General features: G+C 41.2%; 1 protein-coding gene across 2 annotated transcripts in view; it reads right to left on the reverse strand.

Annotated features, from left to right (window-relative positions):
* EYA1 (EYA transcriptional coactivator and phosphatase 1) overlaps positions 1-19,373 on the reverse strand; it is a 159,009-nt gene that overhangs the window by 64,064 nt on the left and 75,572 nt on the right. For both annotated transcript variants that reach the window (XM_068525357.1, XM_068525356.1), the window contains exons 10-11: positions 10,756-10,895; positions 9,339-9,422 (exon numbers count right to left, since the gene is read on the reverse strand). In XM_068525357.1, the coding sequence (XP_068381458.1) occupies positions 9,339-9,422; positions 10,756-10,895 (224 nt within the window). The remainder of the gene's footprint in view (positions 1-9,338; positions 9,423-10,755; positions 10,896-19,373) is intronic.

Below are 19,373 nucleotides of genomic sequence, written 5' to 3' on the forward strand. Positions count from 1 at the left end.
GGTGCCAGAAGATGGTTCAACTATTTCAGAAAGTCTGACTAGTTCCCTGGGATATGGTACTTACATTTTTAATTTGTGGACTAAAACGTAAGGTTCTAAAAATTCTATCTGCTCTGATCCTATGTGGGCAGCTAAGCCTCCACTGGCGAACAATTATGGGATTGAAGTGGCCCAGTGAGGTGTGATGCGAAGGATGTGAACAGGTTTATGAGGATTTGTTGGTCAATGTGAAAATCTTGTAAAGTATCCTCAAAGCAACAACAAATCTTGGCCAGTCTCAATCAAAGGAAAGAAAAAAAAAAAAATACCCATTTTGGACCCCTTAAGCAACTCCTTGTTTAGAATGCTAATATTACAGCCACAGACAGGGCCCAAATGCCATTTAAAATAAATTCTCCCCATTCAGGATCTTTTGTTTTGGAGAAAAAGAAGCTGAAAAACAGGAATGGGCAGGCACTCTGAGTCCAGGAGTGGCTTATTTTCAAGGCCCCATGCTGGTTGCTCACAAGGGAAGGATTAAAGATAAGATGAGAAAATTAGCTCCCTTCTTGGAGAGAAGAAAAAAAAAAATGCTAAAATGTTATTTCATTTAAAAATATTTCTAAAAGTGTTATGTAAATGATATGTACAACCTATGAGACCCAAAGATTCCATTGTTTTCTTTCTTTTCTCTAACCTGTCTAAAGTTATCAACACCGTCAATGGTATATTAACTTTTTGCAATTTTATAAGGCCCTATCACTGAACAGCTGGTGTGAAATGCCAAGGTTTAGGAGTTGGGCATAGCTCTGATGTCAATTAAAAAATAATCTGGATTACCAGGAGAGAAGGTACACACATGAAAAATAAATCACAGCTGAATTACTCACTGAATGATTTTAAAAAGAAAAAAATCCAAACCTGTGGTAGGGCTAATCTGGTCATTTTTACTGATTAGATATATGACACTCGACTGCTCTAATTTTCTCCTATTTAAGAGACTCTCTTTCAACATCATGAAAATAATACCCAAGTAGCGAATAAGGGTAAGAACTTCACCATTCCAAAGATGAATTGTGATTGTGGAGAAAACCCAATGAATCCCAAACATGGGACAGATGCCAAGACGTGGTACAAAGAGGGAGGAAGGAGAAGAAAGCCAGAACAGATCTAGCCAAGTTGGGGCCCACGCAGTGCCAGCAAAAAGCCTACACGGCTAAATCCAATCAAAAGACCTATCTAGATTTCACTTGTAACCACTCTCCTATCTCTCTCTCCTTCCTAGTGTTACAGCCATTCTCTTAGACCTTTATTATTTCCTACCGGGAGGACTGCAATAATCTTCTCTGCTATCACCATCGATCTTCCAAATGGTACACGTCCATCATGTTGCTCTACTGTTTCAATATTGTTCATGGCATCCCCAAGCCCACATCACAAAATCCTGGCATTCAGGGCTCCTGGCACCCCCCTTTTGAGGGTGATGGGCCCATCAGAAGACTAGATGAAATTCCTGACGTTGTCAGTTAACAGATGTGCTTCCTTGGGCCAATCATTTAGTCTTCTGAGCCACAGCTTCCTCATTAGAAAACGAGAAGGAACTAATTGGATATTTAATGACTGTGAGATGGCAGTGCAGACTGTAAAAGCTGAACAAAGGTGCAGTATTTTTATTACCATTTCAATACATTTTCTGCTACTCATCTTCTGCAAGTCCTTTCCTCTATATGTACTTAATAGATATCCAGCCACTTGGCCTCTCATTTCCCTAAATGGTTACGCTCTCCTTCCGCCTCTCCCAGTCTGCTACCTGGAACAACAAAGTACTCACTATTGCTCCCTCCCTCCTCTGAACCCACCAAAGTAAGCAATAATAGCTCTTATTTACAAAGTGCCTATGAGTATTTTTCTAGGTGCTTTCCATTGTTTTCCCAACAGCCCTGTGATTGCTCCCATTTTATAGATGGGAAGATTAAGACAGAACAACTGAGACTTGCATTATCTCCAAGGGGCTTCTCCAGGCCTTAGAGCAAGGGAGGTCCAAAGCTGGTGGTGGCAGGCCAGTATGGTGGTTGGAAAGCTGTGATGATTCGTGTTTGTTCACCGCGTTCCCTTTTACATGTATGAACGTGAAAAATAGGCTCATTCAATAAGGTAGCAGGAACATACATTTCAGTCTGTGTTACAGCCAGTAAGGAGGAAGAGGCTGGCAGTTAAACGGAAAGAGAACTGCTGTCAGGATAAGGGCAAAAAAAGGGGATGAAGGAGGCTCTTTCAGCTGGAGATCCCTTTGATAGTCAAAAACATTGTGTTTTGGTTCATTTTGAGAGTTTAGGTTCCATGTCAATTCACAGTCTCCAAAGGTTATATTGGGAACCCTAATTTATTTCATCATTTTGATCTAACTTGGCATTGATACACAAAGAAGAGAATAAAATCAGGGAACAATCCTTTGGGAGCAAGTGGCCACTCAGCACACCTGTCACATAGCCCTAGGGCACTGCTCTGCTGGGATGACCAGAGCCACCACAAAGGTTTGAAAGTGTGCTTTGGGTTTTACTCATTTGTCGAATATTTCTTAGCTGAGAACTATGGCTGCCACTGCCACCCATCCACCAAAACCCATTCTCTGTTTCTTCCTGGGCACACAGCTAGGCTACGTCTCCTGGTCTCCTTTGCACTGGGCCAAGGGAGCAGAGGTTATGTACCCTTCTAAGCCTGGCCCATAAAGCCTGCCACTCACGCTCTCCCCTGCTTTTTCTCCCTGTGGGCTAGAAGGCTGATGACAAGGATCACAGAAGCCTCAGAAGCTACACGGTGAGATGGTACAACCATCATCTGCAGTGCCAAAGCCTGCCTAAACCAGGCAACCTGGGAGATCCACTCAAGACCATTCAGTGGGAAACAGATAAATTTCTGTTGTGTTTGAGCCATGAGATTTGGGGCCTATTTGTTACCACTGTTCTGCCTACCCTGACAAATTCATGTGCTGGCTTGTGCTTCATTGGGGCCCCAGATGCAGACACACAACGCCTGCACTGAGTTTACTGTCTAGTCAGCCACACTGTGGCCGTCACTGAATTGTCCTGATGTCCTGAAGGCAGGAGTAATATTAACTACCACAAAGTTCAGAGCATGATCTAGAGCAAGGGCAGGCAGACCTTTTCTCTAAAGGGACAGACAAAAAATATTTTAGACTTTGCAGGCCATATACGGTTTCTGAGACAAATTCTTCATCTCTCTCTCTCTTTTTTTTTATATATAACCCTTTAAAAATTCAAACAACATTCTTAGCTCGGAAGCTCTACAAAAACAGGCCACGAACCAGATTTGGCCTATGAGATGTGATCTGTCAATCCCTGGTCTAGATTTTTAAAATCCAGTGGAAGGATCATACTTCATGACATGTAAAAATTACATGAAATTCAAACTTGGGAACTATAAGTAAAGTTTTATTGACATTTATTCAGTTACATGTTATCTGTGGCCGTTTTTGCACTACCAGGGCAGAGCTGAATAGTTATGACAGGATATGGCCCACAGAGCCTGAAATATTTATTATCTGACCCTTTATCAAAAAAGTTTATGAACCCCTGGTCTGGAGGTTCCAAAAGAGAGATCATCCTGTTTAAGTAACCAGATCATCTAGAGCCCAAGGAGGACACTGGACGTCTGGCTGCTTGGGTGCCATGCTAAGAATTTGACATCTATAGCCACCATGGAAGGCGGTTATCCCTCAACAGAGTTTGGAGTTTTAGGGAGTTCTTACCCTAAAACAGGGTAAGGACAGCTATCTTTACTGGCTACCTAGAGTGTTCTGATGAAATGGGTTAGATAAACTGCTGTCAAATTTTTCTTTCATCAATGTGCTGAATGATCACAGTAATTCACTCACTAGGGAGGTTTAGTTGATCTAAATTCACTCTGACAATGGGGACCTTCCTAGAAGCCTGGTACATTAGAAAACAAATGCTTAGACAGCAGATACAAGATCAATCAGTGACATATGCTGTTTTTATCATTGGATTATTGCTATTAATAAGGCCCTTCAAATTCAGGACACGACTTACATCTTTTTTTTTTCCCCTCCAGCCTTATTGCGAGATCATTGGCACTTAAAGCAATGAATTCTTAAAGCAATTATAAGTAGTCAGATTTATGGATATGGAAACTAAGGCTCAGCATAGATAAACAATTTGCCCAAGGTCAATGAACTGAAAATCAGAGCTTAGATCTGAGTCTAGCTCTATCTGAATTCAAATCTGATGCTCTTTCTATTACACCATAAGGCCTATCACATATTGGTACTTCAAAAATTTAAAGACACTACCATAATTTACTCACTAGCAACTATGCCAGATTCAAGGAGTTTTTTGTTTTGTTTTGTTTTGTTTGACAGCCAAGGTTCAGCTACATGAAAATACAACTAATACATATTTTATGCCAGACATGATGCTAAGTGTTTTTCACATTTGGTCTCTACCTCTTCAGTTTCCTCATCTGTAAATGGGTTTGGCAATAGCAGTTTCAGAGCACTAAAGTTGAGTTAAATGAGTCTTGGACACACAGGAGATTCTTAATAAGTAGGGCCTACGATTAAAAATGCTAAGCTTTATGCTGTCCTACGTGTTCACATTTAGGTTTTTGTGTAAAATGAGTGAGGCTTGAGACTTTGAAGACCTATTCGAGCCCAAATCTGTATGAGACACAGGTGTTAAAGCAACAATAAAAAGAAAGTATTAAAACAATCAAGATACTGGGTATCTTGGGAAGTCCTCCCACAAAAAGGGAATAATGCTTGGGACATCAGCACAATACTTATTTTAAATACAAATCTGGGGTCTGTGCTTTGATATTAACAACTAGATTATTACATTGTCTATTTTAAAGAGAACATTCAACAAAAAATATCAAGACGAATTTTCTTCAGTAAAACTGGGGAATTTGGATTTAGTCTGAAAGCAACTTAAAAAGAAGCATTAAACAAAAAAAGCTAGGACAGATATTATTAACAACAACCTAATTTACAGTAACACCCATGGACTTCATTTTCCTGCTAATATGCTGTTTCTTTTCTCTTCCCTAAAATCTGAACCGTAGCTAGCACCCTCTTTTTGTTCCCATCACCTTTGTTATAAAACAACACTCCCTTATAACACCCAGCAGGACTGCTTCCCACAGCTAGGATTACATGGAAGGTGGGACATACTCAAACTTTTTTTGGGTACATATTGCTATAACATGCCCTAATTTTGCATTATATCAACAAGATCCTGTATCCCCTTACTGAATAGCCTACTCATCCAGGAGCCTGAGCTACTGTGACTAAGCTACTTCTCAAGTATCTGGTTCCCATAGAGACTGGACAGCAATCACACTGTCGGGTATTCACTGCTTTATATGCCTGAAGAGTAAGGCACAGCCACACGCTCCCTTGACAAAGCCCAGGAACACCCCTGAACCTGTGCTCCAAGAAAGGCGGCCCGCCCCTGAACTGCTTTAAGATTTCTCTCCTGTGCCCCGAGTAAACAAGAGGGGTGCAAGTTCTTTTTTTTTTTTAATTTTATTTTTTTATACAGCAGGTTCTTATTAGTTATCCATTTTATACATATTAGTGTATATATGTCAATCTCAATCTCCCAATTCATCACACCACCACCCGCCTCCCCACCACTTTCCGCCCTTGGTCTCCATACGTTTGTTCTGTACATCTGTGTCGCAATTTCTGCCCTGCAAACCGGTTCATCTGTACCATTTTTCTAGGGGGATGCAAGTTCTGATCAGCTTGGTTATTATTATTGTTTGGAAGAATCCTTGTTGAGCCACACAGTTTTACAAGACATGATTATCAGATCTGAGAGCAGTTCTCCCAGACTCTAAAGTTCTCTAATCAAGAGAACACGGAGCAAGCTTTCTTGCATGCCTCAGGCTACAATTCAACATCCTCAGCAATAGCATCTTCAGAAGTCAGGAAGGGCCGTGTCCCAGCAATGAGACCACAGGCTGACCAAGAGTGCCCAGCACAAAGAAGGTGTTTAGGAAGAAAGCAAGCTAATAGTGTCTGAGGACCTTCTGATCCTGAGCTGTGCACTGTTGACTAAATCTGACATCTCCTGCCCCGACCACTCCCCCATGCCCCAGGCTCACCTTCCAAGTATCTCCTTGCCTAGTCCAAGTGGATGTCTAATGGGCATTTCAAACCAGTACAACACTGAACTCTCCATTTTCCCTCCAAATTAGTTGTCCCCATCTCAACAAACCTATGACTATTCTCCCGGTTGCTCAGGACAAAACCCTGAGCCTATTACTTACTGCCTGCCAGCACAGTCCAATTAAATCCTAATTCTCTATCTGCAATTGTAATAGGGAAGAACCTTTTGTATTCTACTACAAGTTAATCACTAAAAGGATGTCACCTATAAGCTTAAATTATACATAATGGCCCATCTCTGGGAACCCTGCCTCCCAGGTAATGAGCATTAAGCTAAAATACCTTTGTTTAGCTCACAGGGAATATCCTGAGCAGGCCCACCTGTGAATGACTGCAGGGAGGAAGAAATTAACACATCCCTTCCAGAGGCTGATGGGAACCAGGAAATGTTTTGACTTTACTCCCTCCCCTTTCAGTATAAAAGAAGACTGAATTCTAACCCAGGCAAGATGGTTCTTTGGGACACGAGTCCACCATCTTCTCGGTTTGCTGGCTTTCTGAATAAAGTCATTATTCCTTGCCCCAACAACTTGTCTCTTGATTATTGGCCTGTCGTGCAGTCAGGAGTACGAGCTTAGACTCAGTAACACAATAGAATCCATCATCCAATCAGCTTCTCCATCTGCACTGCTAATGCATCAGATCACCCCTGAAACCTCCTCTCTGTTCCCCCACCCCTCTCCCCGTACCATTAATCCTCCACACACAACCAAAGTAACCTAAAAATCTAAATCAGACCTTGTCATGTCCCCGTTCGAAGTCTTCCAAGGATTTCCTACGGCACGTGCAATGAGATTAATCCTGCTGACCATGGTTGGGGGGCGCTTTGTACCTGCCCTCATCCCAGCCCCCACCTCTCTTGACTCTGCATATCCAACACTAAGCTAGGCAACACCGGCCTCTTTGTCTCTCAAACATCAAACCCTTTCCTGCCTCTGTGCTTGCTGTTTCCTCTGCTTAGACCACTCTTTCTCCTGATAGGCACATTCTCAACTGGACCCTTCAGGTCATTCTGACCTCAGGCTCAAAGGGTCATGCTCAGGAAGAGTTTCCCCAACCAGGCTTTCTGAAGTTGCTCTCTTCCCAACCCCCATCAACTTATAAACAAAGGGTAAGCTTACATTTAAACATCCCAAATCATCCATACTTGAAAGAATATATACATTTGGCTTTGGGAAATTACAGAAGGTAAAACTTTTTATCACATGCCCTAGTATGAGAAAACTAAACATACAAACAAACAAAATACTATCAGTTGAAGTCTCAATATACTAATGGTTGACACTTGTAAAAATAAAATTCATGATATTTGTAATGTTTGGTTTAGATCTTGACAAGAATCCAAATGAAAAATTCTAAGCTGCCAGTGGCTTCTAGGTTAGGTGTGAATTCCATGTGTAAACCAATAATTTATGGCCAGAGATTGACACGAGGTCGTGCGGTCATGGGATGTTCACCACCTCTCTCTAAGCTGACCCCTTTCAATGGCTAACAGCACACTGATCAAGACAACTCTCCTTACATCAATTTGGCCTCTAGTGACAAAGCTTTTAAAGACTTGAGACTTTCTGGGTGGTTTTCAAATGTTGGTTTCCTAAGTGCATGCCCTTTTCAACACTTTTGAGTGAGTTCCAGGAGCCAGCTCTCTTCCTTAGGAGTTAGTTGTATGGAGATTAAAATGGTTCTGTTAAGATGATCTTCAAGACTCTTCATATTCATTACACTTTGATATTTCAGGCTTTTAAAGTAGTAGTTTTTGTAGAAATAGGGATAGTAATAGTATTGATAGAAGAAATAATATAAAAAATCACAACTAATATTTATTGAATCCTTATTATGTGCTAGCCACAAATTACTTATTTTGAATGACTGATTCTATGACCTTATTTTTTTTATAATCTGTGTTTCTGTTAATTGTCTTCTTCTCACAGAAAATTTGTTTAACAATAAGATGGGGCACATTGTGTTTTACAGATATCTTATTTCTGACAGACATTCAAATGGTGGAATATTCTTGCGCTTACAAATGTGCATTTTTCCAACCCTTTTTTGGATTAGGTGTAGCTTTAGGGTTAAAAGAAGGAAGGTTGCATTGTGAAGCTCATTGATCATTTCTCTCCTTTCACCTTCAGACACCTACACATCAGGTGCTCAATATGTATTTACTGAAATAACCATTTACTGAAAGAATGAATTACCTGCATAAAATCTGTAAAGACAGCATGACCATTTTACAAGTATCAATTTTAACACTTAACTGTGATACAAATCTGGAGTCACCAAGACACAAGAATTCACTTCCTAAGGCTTCACCCCAATAGCTTCAAGGATCTAAGACTTACAATAGTTATTTCTTTCAAGATTAAAAAGATGAAAAATATCATATTCACAGGATATTTCAGAAATTACTTAAACGCACTTTAAATAACATGATTTTTGCATGGGAAAGCTTTATGGAACCACCAAGCAATCAGAAAGGATTTCCAAGGTTTTGAGAAACCCAAATGCAGAACATTGAAATTGAAGTTGTACTCATGGAAGGTGATCTATAACATTATTCTGTACCTATACCATCAAGATAAATATTGTAACGACTCAGAATCGGACGTATTGGTCCTTTGTCATTCATAGGCCTGATTTTACAAACCATTCACGTAAATTTAGCCCCATAGCAAAGGGACTAATAAAGACATTCATAACAGGTGCTTTGAAAATAAAATACTAACACTGGTAATCACGGAAGACAATATCAAGCGCAATATTTGCTCCATTGAATATGTTGGGAATAAAAAGAATAAAAGGACGTGACAAAAAAGTACAACGCAAAAGATCTTTCTGTATCATCCATATATTTTACTATTTCATCCTAGAATAGTATCCAATCACCTGTATTCACTGGGGTCTGAAATAAGAATGAATGTAATTGCATAAAGTTTATCTCATTTTTAAGAGCCTAAAAAGAACTCCTTCTGTTCATTTATGTGTTCTTGTTGTACATATATATTTGACTCTTTCAATAAGTCATCTTCCTTTTTATATTTTAAATGTATTATTTAAAGTTAAGCCACATTCCCATTTGGATAAAAATATTCAATTCTAGAAATACTTACTCTAAAGAAATTAAAAACTGATGCCTTGTGGTACTCACCCTCCCGTATCTGTTGGCGTAGGACCCAGTGAGCAAGGAGTGGAAAACGATGATTGTCTCGTCCAAGTCCCAGATGAACACCCTCTACAAAGGAAGAACCAATCACTGTGTCTTTCCCTTGGTTGAGAAACCTGCTATTCAGCTAACTTCAACATGAAAAGGTAGTCTTTAAATGGGAGACAAATGAAAAATGTGAATTTACTACTTTTTTTAAACACAGCTGTTCCAAAGGGTATCTCCTAGCTTTCCTCAGATACAACCTCAAATGAGGTACAAGAGGATAAACACATTAGCAACACTGACATAAATATAGGAAAAAAGACTATATGTCCTTTCTACTTCTGTAGTTGCTTCTTAGTCTTAGTTCCAAAGAAATGAAACATAAGCTAAAATGAGTTTGTTTATAACTTCTAAGACAGAGAGGGGCAATCAATGAAAAATCACTCAATTGATCTTTTCCTTATCTCTGCTCTCTGTTCATTAAGAAGTGTTCAAATAACTAATCTTGTGTTTTATTCTTAGTAAGCCAAGTGTTTAAAAATTGCACATAAAAACTGAAACTGTACATCATCTATTCACCTTAGGTTATCTATTGTGATGTTATCAAATGGATGATATATTGTTCCTGCCCAATTTTCTTCAGATTTCAGAGTTAACAACTTAAGCGGACGCAACACACATGCTCCTGACACACTCTTGGGGTATTTGGAATCAAATTATTGAAGGAACTCATTTCAAAAAGGTCTTTGAGATACCACAAAAGGCCTCTCAAGCCTGCTTTTCTTCTTCTTACCAATCCCACTTACACCAGTACATATTCATACACACAAGTTCTGCTGGAAATTTTCCATCTTTTCAGCTAAAAGAATCATGTTTTCTACCATCGGTTTCACTTGGGCAATAAAAAGAAACTTAATTCCAGTGGATTCAAGGCTATGAAATCTATCACCCTTTAAAGTTTTATTTAATCCCTCCTGCTTTGAACTCCACCAAAATATGTCTCATAAGGTGATAACCACTTCTGTTTAGAATATCCTGGGTTTTCCTTTCTCAATATACATAGCGTGTCTTTAATTTCCGAGTGGATTTTATTAAGCAGTTTTCGTACAACACTTAATTTAAATGGCAATGACAGAGCAGTACAAGAGAATTTTGTCAAAGCAGGATTATATAATTTATGATGTTTCATTAAAGAGGAAAAAAAAATGCTTTACTACATAGTTAAAGTAGAAGAGAAAACAGAAATAAATAACTGCTTTATCTTCAATATGGAAAAAAAACTGGCTTACTTATAGTTAATATGGAACAGAATGCAGTAATAAAGGCATTTGGACACCTTGCTCACAGCAGGTATACAGAATCACCAGTTAGCTACTAAAACACCTCACTATTTACTCAGGCCTTGGCAATGACATACCTCAAGATCAGAATCTGGCGGAGGAGAAGGATTATTGTTTCTTCGGCCCCGTCCACGTGACTTCCCATCTGAACCTCGACGCAATCGATCAGAATCTGAATCTTTAATGGGTGTTGACGGGCTGTGGATTGTACTGTACTCTGTGGAAATACAGCAAGGACTTTCATCTCTTGTTCTGTCACCACGGTGCCAAGATTATCCTTGTTTTAATCCATAGGGAAGTCGGAAAAGTGAAGCACATTTCATTCTGCTCAAATTCTACATTATCTTTTACGGACATCAGTAAATATTTTAAGAGATAGTTGATGCTAGACTTGTTTGGAAAGAATGTGTGATTAGAAATAATTAAAAAATAATGGAAGGTGGGAGACAACAGGTTGTACCAAGTGGGGGAGATTTTCTTTGTGGTTCTCTGTGGTGAGATAACGTGTCCCCATCTCCAGGTCCACTTGCTTCTCTCTCATCCCACAAATAGCTCCTGGCCATACTGAGAGGTCCACACAATTGCCTTAGCAGCCATGCTCCTGCCTACAGAAAGGCTTCTGGGGCTTCCCTGGTGGCGCAGTGGTTAAGAATTCGCCTGCCAGTGCAGGAGACACGGGTTTGAGCCCTGGTACGGGAAGATTCCACATGCTGCGGAGCAGCTCAGCCTGCACGCCACAACTACGGAGCCTGCGCTCTAGAGCCTTCGAGCCACAACTACTGAGCCCACGTGCCACAGCTACTGAAGCCCGCGTGCCTAGAGCCCATGCTCCGCAACAAGAGAAGCCACCACAACGAGAAGCCCGTGCACCGCAACGAAGAGTAGCCCCCCCCCCAAAAATAAATAAATAAATAAATTTTAAAAAAAAAGAAAAAAAGAAAGGCTTCTGGTTCATGGAACGAAATGAAAAGAAAAACCCCTGGGCCAGGGAAAATGGAATCAGATGGATTTTTCTTTGAAAATTTAAAATTCTCCATTTTCTCCCTCATTTTATGTGAGAACAAGGGAGCGGCAAGATGAGGAGAGCTCATGTACGAGCCATGCCATACTCTACGGCATTCATCACAGGCTCTTCCTGTGTCTTCATCTCTTTGAACCAAATATCCCAAACCAGGCAGCACATTAAAAGTACGCATCTGGGAAACTCAGAAAAACCACAGAAATAATCGTAGAGAAACCACAAAATTAAAAACAACCCCCAACCAGCTCAGAGGAAGAGCTGGGCAGTGGTTGTGGAGTCGGGAAGAGACTCTTATCCTGTTTCCAGAATAAACAAAAAACCCTCTGCTCTTAGCCCTAGGTACGTTCTTTTCATAGTCCATCCAATTCACCCATCAGACAGTCTCTACCTGCCCAAACTCCAGATGTGCCGGTGTGCTGGCTCTCCCCCAGCCTCTTTGCCAGATCACTCTACTGGATATGGGCTGGAATCTCTCAGTCTAATAAGAGGAATGATTATTCTCACGAAGATGCTGATGTGACATTTCACCAAACAGAGAACTGTGGAGAAGAGCTAAAGACGTGGTAGCCTTTATTAATGTACTATCAGCTTTGACTCTACCAACAAGGCCTTCCATGTGTCAAACTGTGCGATCTCAGTATTACCTCCAAGTTGAAGTGCTTCTCCAAAGCCTTGTGAGTCAGGGTAGATAGGAATGGACTCTGACAGAGTAAATTCTGTTTCTAAATCACATGAAACAGCCCTATGTCTCTTGTTTAACCTGAAAACCTAATTGATTCCTGTCACTTTTAGATGTAGCTTTTGCATGTCCTCTGGCATAGCAAACAAGATAGCAAACTTCCTCATATAAACTGGACATGTTATCCTTGAACCTAGAAACCACCATGATGACTTACAAGGCTCTTGGTTAATTACGGCCAGAAAATTCAAAACAACTGCACTCAATGCTCAGTTTATGTTAATCGGGATGATTAACATAAATTCTGAGCTAACTCATCTCGTAGAACCGTTAGAATACAGTGCCGCCTGGTGAACGATAAGCATTCTCTAAATCTATATTAGATTCTTTTCTTGCAGAGGTAGATGTTTGTGGCATCTTCTCAAGATGTTCCAAACCAAGCATCTCTCTTCCATGTTTTATAGAGAATTAGGAAGTTCAAATGAATTTATTTTTTATGGCGTTCATTAGATTCAAAGTTGTGTTTTAAAGAAAAAGTCTTGACCTCTTTTTTCTTTAAATATTCTGCGATCTACATCTCCATACAGAATCTTTATAGCCACCACCCTATACAGAACACACACCAATCTCTTTTAACAGTTTCAAAATGGAGCTGGACTTCAAGTACTTGTCTGTAAAGTCTATCCTGAATGGTGCTGAGCTCTCCAGCTTTGGAAGTTCATATCTGAGAAGAAGCTAAAGACACAAGGCAATGTGTCTTATCGCATTATTGCTTTACACCTCAACTTCCAGATAGTTTAGAGATAATTTTGTCCTCAAAGTAGTTTATCTTACCTAAGTTTTCTGAGCCTAGATTTCCTCCAGTTGATTGCCTATTCCTTTATTTCTTGGTGTTTACTTCTTTATCCCTTTTTTAAAAACTCAATTAAATCTTTAAAAATACATTCCATCTCAATTTGTTTGGAAATAGAAAAGCTATAATGAAATCGATTACTTACTTCTGTAAACCTCCCCCCAAAGAAAACAAATTCAATGATCAAAGTCTACAAGAAGACTTTTAAATCATGCTATGTAAAGTTTTTCCAGGTGAAGAAAAGAAGCCCTAAAAGATGGACAATCTGACAACTTATTAGAAGGAATATGAAATTTGAATAATGCAAGCTAGTGCTTTTCAAAAACTCCTCCTCTTTGTTTTACGAGGTAGAATTAAATGCTTCTACTCTCCTAACCAGCTTTCCTGTCTCTTAGTTCTCCTTCCTCCCACAAGTACGAAACAACAAATAATTTAATCTTCTAATCCACTAACATCTCATGTTTCACTAAAATCCTCTCTAAATTGTTCAACTTTACCCCCACTGAGATAATGGATGTGAAAACACTCAGAAGAGCATTCATTTAACAAACACTGACTGAATGTTCACACTATTCTAGGCACTGTACTAGGAGCCTGAAGTATAATGATGTATACCAAACAGATATGGTTCCTGCCTTCTTGGAGTTTAACATTCAGAGGAAGGCACTGATTCATGAATAAAAATGAGAGATTACAAAACAACTTGGAAAAGGTTATGAAACGGGAAAAGCAGAATGCTAGGTGACCACAGGGGAAGTCCATGTAACTCAGATTTGCAGGGTCATAGAAGGTTCCTCATGATGGAAGACAAACATGCCAATAAAAAGGGTATATAAATGTGTTCCAAGTAGTCACATGAGCACGTGTGAAGGTGCAGAAAGAGAGAGCATGTTGAAGAACTGAAAAACAGTCAATGTGACCTGACACTATAGAGTACAGAGATGAGGCTGGAGTGGCAGGCAAAGAATTCAACAAGGGGCCGATGTCATCAAATTTACATTTTTAGATGGAGGACTCTAGCTCCAGTGTAGCAAGGGTCCTGGAGACAAATGAAGACTGAGAAAGGGAGACCAGTCGGGAAGATAATTCAGTCATCCAGGTGATGGATGCTGGTGGCCCAGATGCAGGTAGTGGGGATAAGGAAGAGTTACAGGTTCAAAGAGTCATTTGGCAGTGAAATCCATAACTAATGGGATAAAGAAGAAGGGGGAAGGTTGATGCTCATGCTAGTGGTTTGGCAACTAGGCAGATTGTAGTATGATCATGGGGCTTAGGAAGAAGGAGGGGTGGAGGGAAAAATGTAGGTGAGAATTTGGGTCCAGCTTTGGACATATAGAAATTGAAGGTCAGCACATTTTTTTGGCAAAGAATCAGATAGTAAATATTTTAGGCTTTGTGGGCTATGTGGTCTCTGGCGCAGTGACTCAACTCCGCCATTATGGTGCAAAAGCAACCCCAGACAGGATGTTGGTGAAGGAGTATGGGAGTATTTCAATAAAACTTTATTTACAAAGCAGATTTGGCTTGTGGGAGGATATAATTGCATTCATTAATGTAACTGTGTGACTATGAGATTCAAGTAAGTAACTCTGTTGTGACTGAGATTCAAGCAAGCGACTGTCACCTGACTTTTCTGGGTGGTAGCACTTCTTCAAACCTGTTAAATGGTAAATGGTAAAACCGTGTGTAGTAAAGATAGTATGTGAAACATGTTGCTGAACTAACTGGAGAACGAGGTCCAAAATAAGGAGCTAATTCTGGGGGAGCTGATAACAAGGAGAAAAGGAATTTAATATATACTTTTTAAAAGGCCCTACCCCAGGTGTTAAGAGAGCTGAGCCATCATGCTGTCAAAACATCCCTGTCTTGAATATGCAAACAAAGCAAGAGGAGGACAGGATTTTGTTTTTCTCACGAACACAGTAACTTGACATGCAAAACAGATTACAGATTCTCCTCGGGTTGATACGGGCACCGACACCTCCCATCCTGGGAGGGATTCTGTGTTCTCACCTCCAACAGAACAGATCTCCGTGCAGGCACCAAGCCTAACGAAACCACTGTACGATGGGCACTGTTCCAGGTGTGCGACCTTGGGGACGCTTGTTTACTGGGCTCTTTGCAGTTGACTGAATCTGGAGGACACAGTGACAAATGACAGAAGCAGGCAAGCTCCAGTGACGCTGCATGATGAGCTAAGTTTGTTTATGAGGAAAAGAAAAACTCAAAGGCCCTGCCTGCCATGGTCAAGCCATACTGTTCACTATCCAGTCAGTCCTCTGTATCCTCAAGTGTAGCATCCACAGATCAAAAATATTGTAAAAAATTCCAGAAAGTTCCAAAAAGCAAGACTTGAATATGCCACGTGCTGCCAACTATTTACATAGCATTTCCATTATATCAGGTATTATATGTAATCTAGAGAGGATTTCAAGTATAGAGAAGGATGTGCATAGGATATATGCAAACAACTACACCGTTTTATATAAGGGACTTGAGCATCCGTGGATTCTGGTATGGGGCGGAGGAAGCGTGTCCTAGAACCAATCCCCCAGGATACTGAGGGATGACTGTACAGGAGAATTAGGAAATTAGGTGAAAGGGCAAATGGAAAAGGAGCACGTATGCCTTGCACACCGAACGCTTAGATTTTCCTTGACTTGCAGTCACCTCTGACAACTGAGTCTGACAGCTATTCCTTCCCAGGCTCTCCCCCAGTCACCCAACAACACTCTGTAAAACGGATTCTCCGCTCCTGTAAGTCCGCCTGGAATCAACCTCTCTAGTCCGAGATCCTCAGAGTTGAAAACTGATATTCCTGGACGTTTTCTGACAATGGTTTCTGATCAGTTTGAATTTGTAGCACGCTTGGTAAGCACTGATACTTCTTTTGAGATAATGATTGCTATGTATTCATTGCTTCCTATTCATGAAGAGGAAAATCAGTCAATGTCCATTTTGACATGGTGTATTGAGATAGAGAGCTAGCGATCTTTTGTCAATGTGAGCATTATATATAATGTATATTTGTGAAAACTGCATACAATGTACAGTAGACATTTATACATTTGGTAAAAAGACCTGATTAAATTCGATTAGGCTCTTGACATTTATTTTTAAAGCTTGATAGTCTTTGACAGTAAAACAGAATAAATTAACGTTGTCACTTAAAACAATACAGTTGACAAGGCTCGTGTTACTTTGGGAACAATTAAAGATATAAAACTGGATAACAAGTACAATTAGGTAAACTAACTGTTCTTGATCGAATGTTCTAAACTAATGCTCCTGATCTTTCTCGATGTTCGCTTATTAGCAGATTGAAGTCATCCTGAATGAAAATGAAAATAAAGTAGTTTCAGACCATAAAAAACTCCCCGAAATTCCCATTACTCTCCAAACTCTAAAGAAATTCCAGTGGCGGCCTAAACTTCACGCTTGCACTGCCCGGTGACAGAGTCACTACCATAGAAGACAAATGCTCACAGCAGAGCACGGACGTATACACATACACACACTCATTCAGCTAACTTGCTTTTTTTTTTTTCCCCCAATAAAAGGGGAACAATGTTGGAAAATGTCTTCAAAAAGACCTTTATAGATTGTTTTTTGAAAGCAATCCTTGAAACAAGTCAATTTTTAAAGCAGCTAAAAATTGGTCATCTTATCCTTGCCCTGGATCTAATCTTCCATTCATAACTGTCCTTCTCTGCTGGAGTTTGAGGAATGAATGGGGAGGATTTTCTTATGTCTTTTCTTTTTAAATTAGTCGTTAATGCCACATCTATACTGATAACGCACTGTAAACTCTATTGCCGAGTTTCAGTTTTTCCCACCTTCCCCTTTCCACTGTTGTGATTTGGGGAATTCTGACTCAGGAGACACCCCTAGCAAATGTTTTTGGTGATAAAGGTTTCTAAACAGCTCTGATGCATCTTCCGCTCACTTTCTTAGAATGCTGCTCTACCTTCACCTCTCTCCATCTGTGATGCCAGCAGCTTCTCTTTTGGATTTGATCCTTCTTTCTTAAACTTCTGAGAGAAAGGTAAACACGTAATGCTATCTTCTCAGGAAGTCCTAGCTCTGGCCAGTGCCCCTGGCCTACTGCCCACGGATGTGCTTGATCAGATTCGACTGGTAACTGTGTACCAGGCCAGCTCCATGGACTTGTGGCCTGAGCGGTCACAAGGGGCCCTGTGCTCAGATGGGCCCTGCACGTGGTTGAAGGCTCTGCTGTGTGGTTTTGAAAGTCTTGATCTATGAACAAAGGGCCTGCATTTTGTGCCCTAGGGCCCACAAACCATGTAGCCATCCTGCCTGTGGCTGCCACGAACAAATCCCTGAGCCAGTGGAGGAAACGCCACTTTAGGATTATATGCTGAGACAGAGCACCTACTTTGCGCCAGGCAACGTGCTAAGCACTGGGGACCCAACCGAGCCGGATGGCGGTTCCTGCCTTCACAGAATCTCAATGCTGCCTATATTCATGACACACTGAGGCGTCGCAAGCGACAGCATGGGACAGCTTGACCCTCAGGACTAAGTCTCCTTCTAGCCTCAAGCAAGAAACCTGCCTACCTGCCCCCTCATTCACAGAAAAAATAGAAGCACCCACTCTCCACAGTTTCCATGCCTGGGTAAACCCCCCCTGCCAGCACTTTTCAGGAACAGTCTCCTGCCCTCTTGTTAGGATGGATGAATTTCTGCTCTCCCAAGGCCAGCCCCTCATTTGGGCATGAGACCCCAGCCCCCTGTCACCTACTTCAGCCAGTGATCTTCCGGATCACTCACCTATGTATACAGGCTGGATATATTTCCTGCCTAAAAATACCCCCAAATTCTCCCTCTAGTTTCTGCCCCATTTCTCTATTACCCCATAGTGTACAGTGAAAATAACTGAAAGAATTGTATTAGCTGCATCAATTTTTTCTCCTCCCCCTCTCTTTTGAATCCATCCCAACCACGCTACTTTCTCCAACATGCCACCAGCATCCCTGCTCTGTCCAATCCAATGGCACAGTCTCGATTTCCATTTTCTCAAGCCTTCACCAGCATTACACACAGTGGATCACACCTCACTCGTGGATGCTTACTTCCCTTGGCCCCATGCCTCCTCTGGCTCTCTGCGTTCACACTCGCTGCCCTGCTTAACTCATCCAGGCACGTCAGCTCTAAGTGGCATCTATGCTGACACATTTAGGCCCTCAAGTAACCTACGAACATCAGACTTATTTATCCAACAACTTACTTGCCATCTCCCCTTCGGATTTTGAACAGGCATCTCAAACTCAAACGGAAATCCTGATGTCCTCAACGCCACCTTCTCTTCCTGCCATTTTCTCCATATCGATAAATGGCAGATGCACTTTTCTAGCTATTTGGGCCCCAAAGCACGGTGTCACCCATGACTCCTCTCTTCTTACTTCTCACATTTAATCCACTGACAAATCGTGGTAGCTCTACCCTCTAATCCCCCTCAAGTCTGACTGCCATCACCACCTCCACCGCAAGCACCAAACCTGGCCCCCATTACATCTCACCTGGACCACTGGAAGCATCTCTTACTTGATGGCTCCGTTCCCCATCTTGCCCTGCCCCAGACCATTCTCTGCCCAACAACCAGACAGATTCCTTTTAAATGTCATGACATCTTGTCACTTTTCTGCTTAAACACTTCTCACCGCACTCAAAACAAAATCCAAAGTTTGCCCCATGCCCACATGCCTGCTGTGATCTGGCCTCTCTACCTCCCCACCCTCAGCCCCGACACTCTCCTCTGCCAATGGGCTCCAACCACACTGGCCCCCCCCCCCCCCCGCCAGGCCTTGGTAATTCTGTTTCCTCTCCCAGAACACTCTTCCCCTAGATATCAAGGTGGTTCTTTCCTCACCCCTTCCGGGTGTCTGTTAAAATGTCACCCTGCTGGACCACTCTTCTGAAACAGTTCACCTGCCCTAACTCTCTTCTCTTTACACACCAGGTCATCCTTCCAGGCACTTCTGTCGACTAGATGCATTTTTATATTTACTATTGTCTGTGTGCTCTGGTAGAATGTAAACTCCCAGAGGGCACAGACTTCATTTTGTTCACTGCTGAGTCCCCTGTGTCAAGAACAGAGCCTGGAACATTCCGGAGGCTCAAA

Source organism: Eschrichtius robustus, chromosome 17, assembly GCF_028021215.1.
Source record: "Eschrichtius robustus isolate mEscRob2 chromosome 17, mEscRob2.pri, whole genome shotgun sequence".
Taxonomy (NCBI): domain Eukaryota; kingdom Metazoa; phylum Chordata; class Mammalia; order Artiodactyla; family Eschrichtiidae; genus Eschrichtius; species Eschrichtius robustus.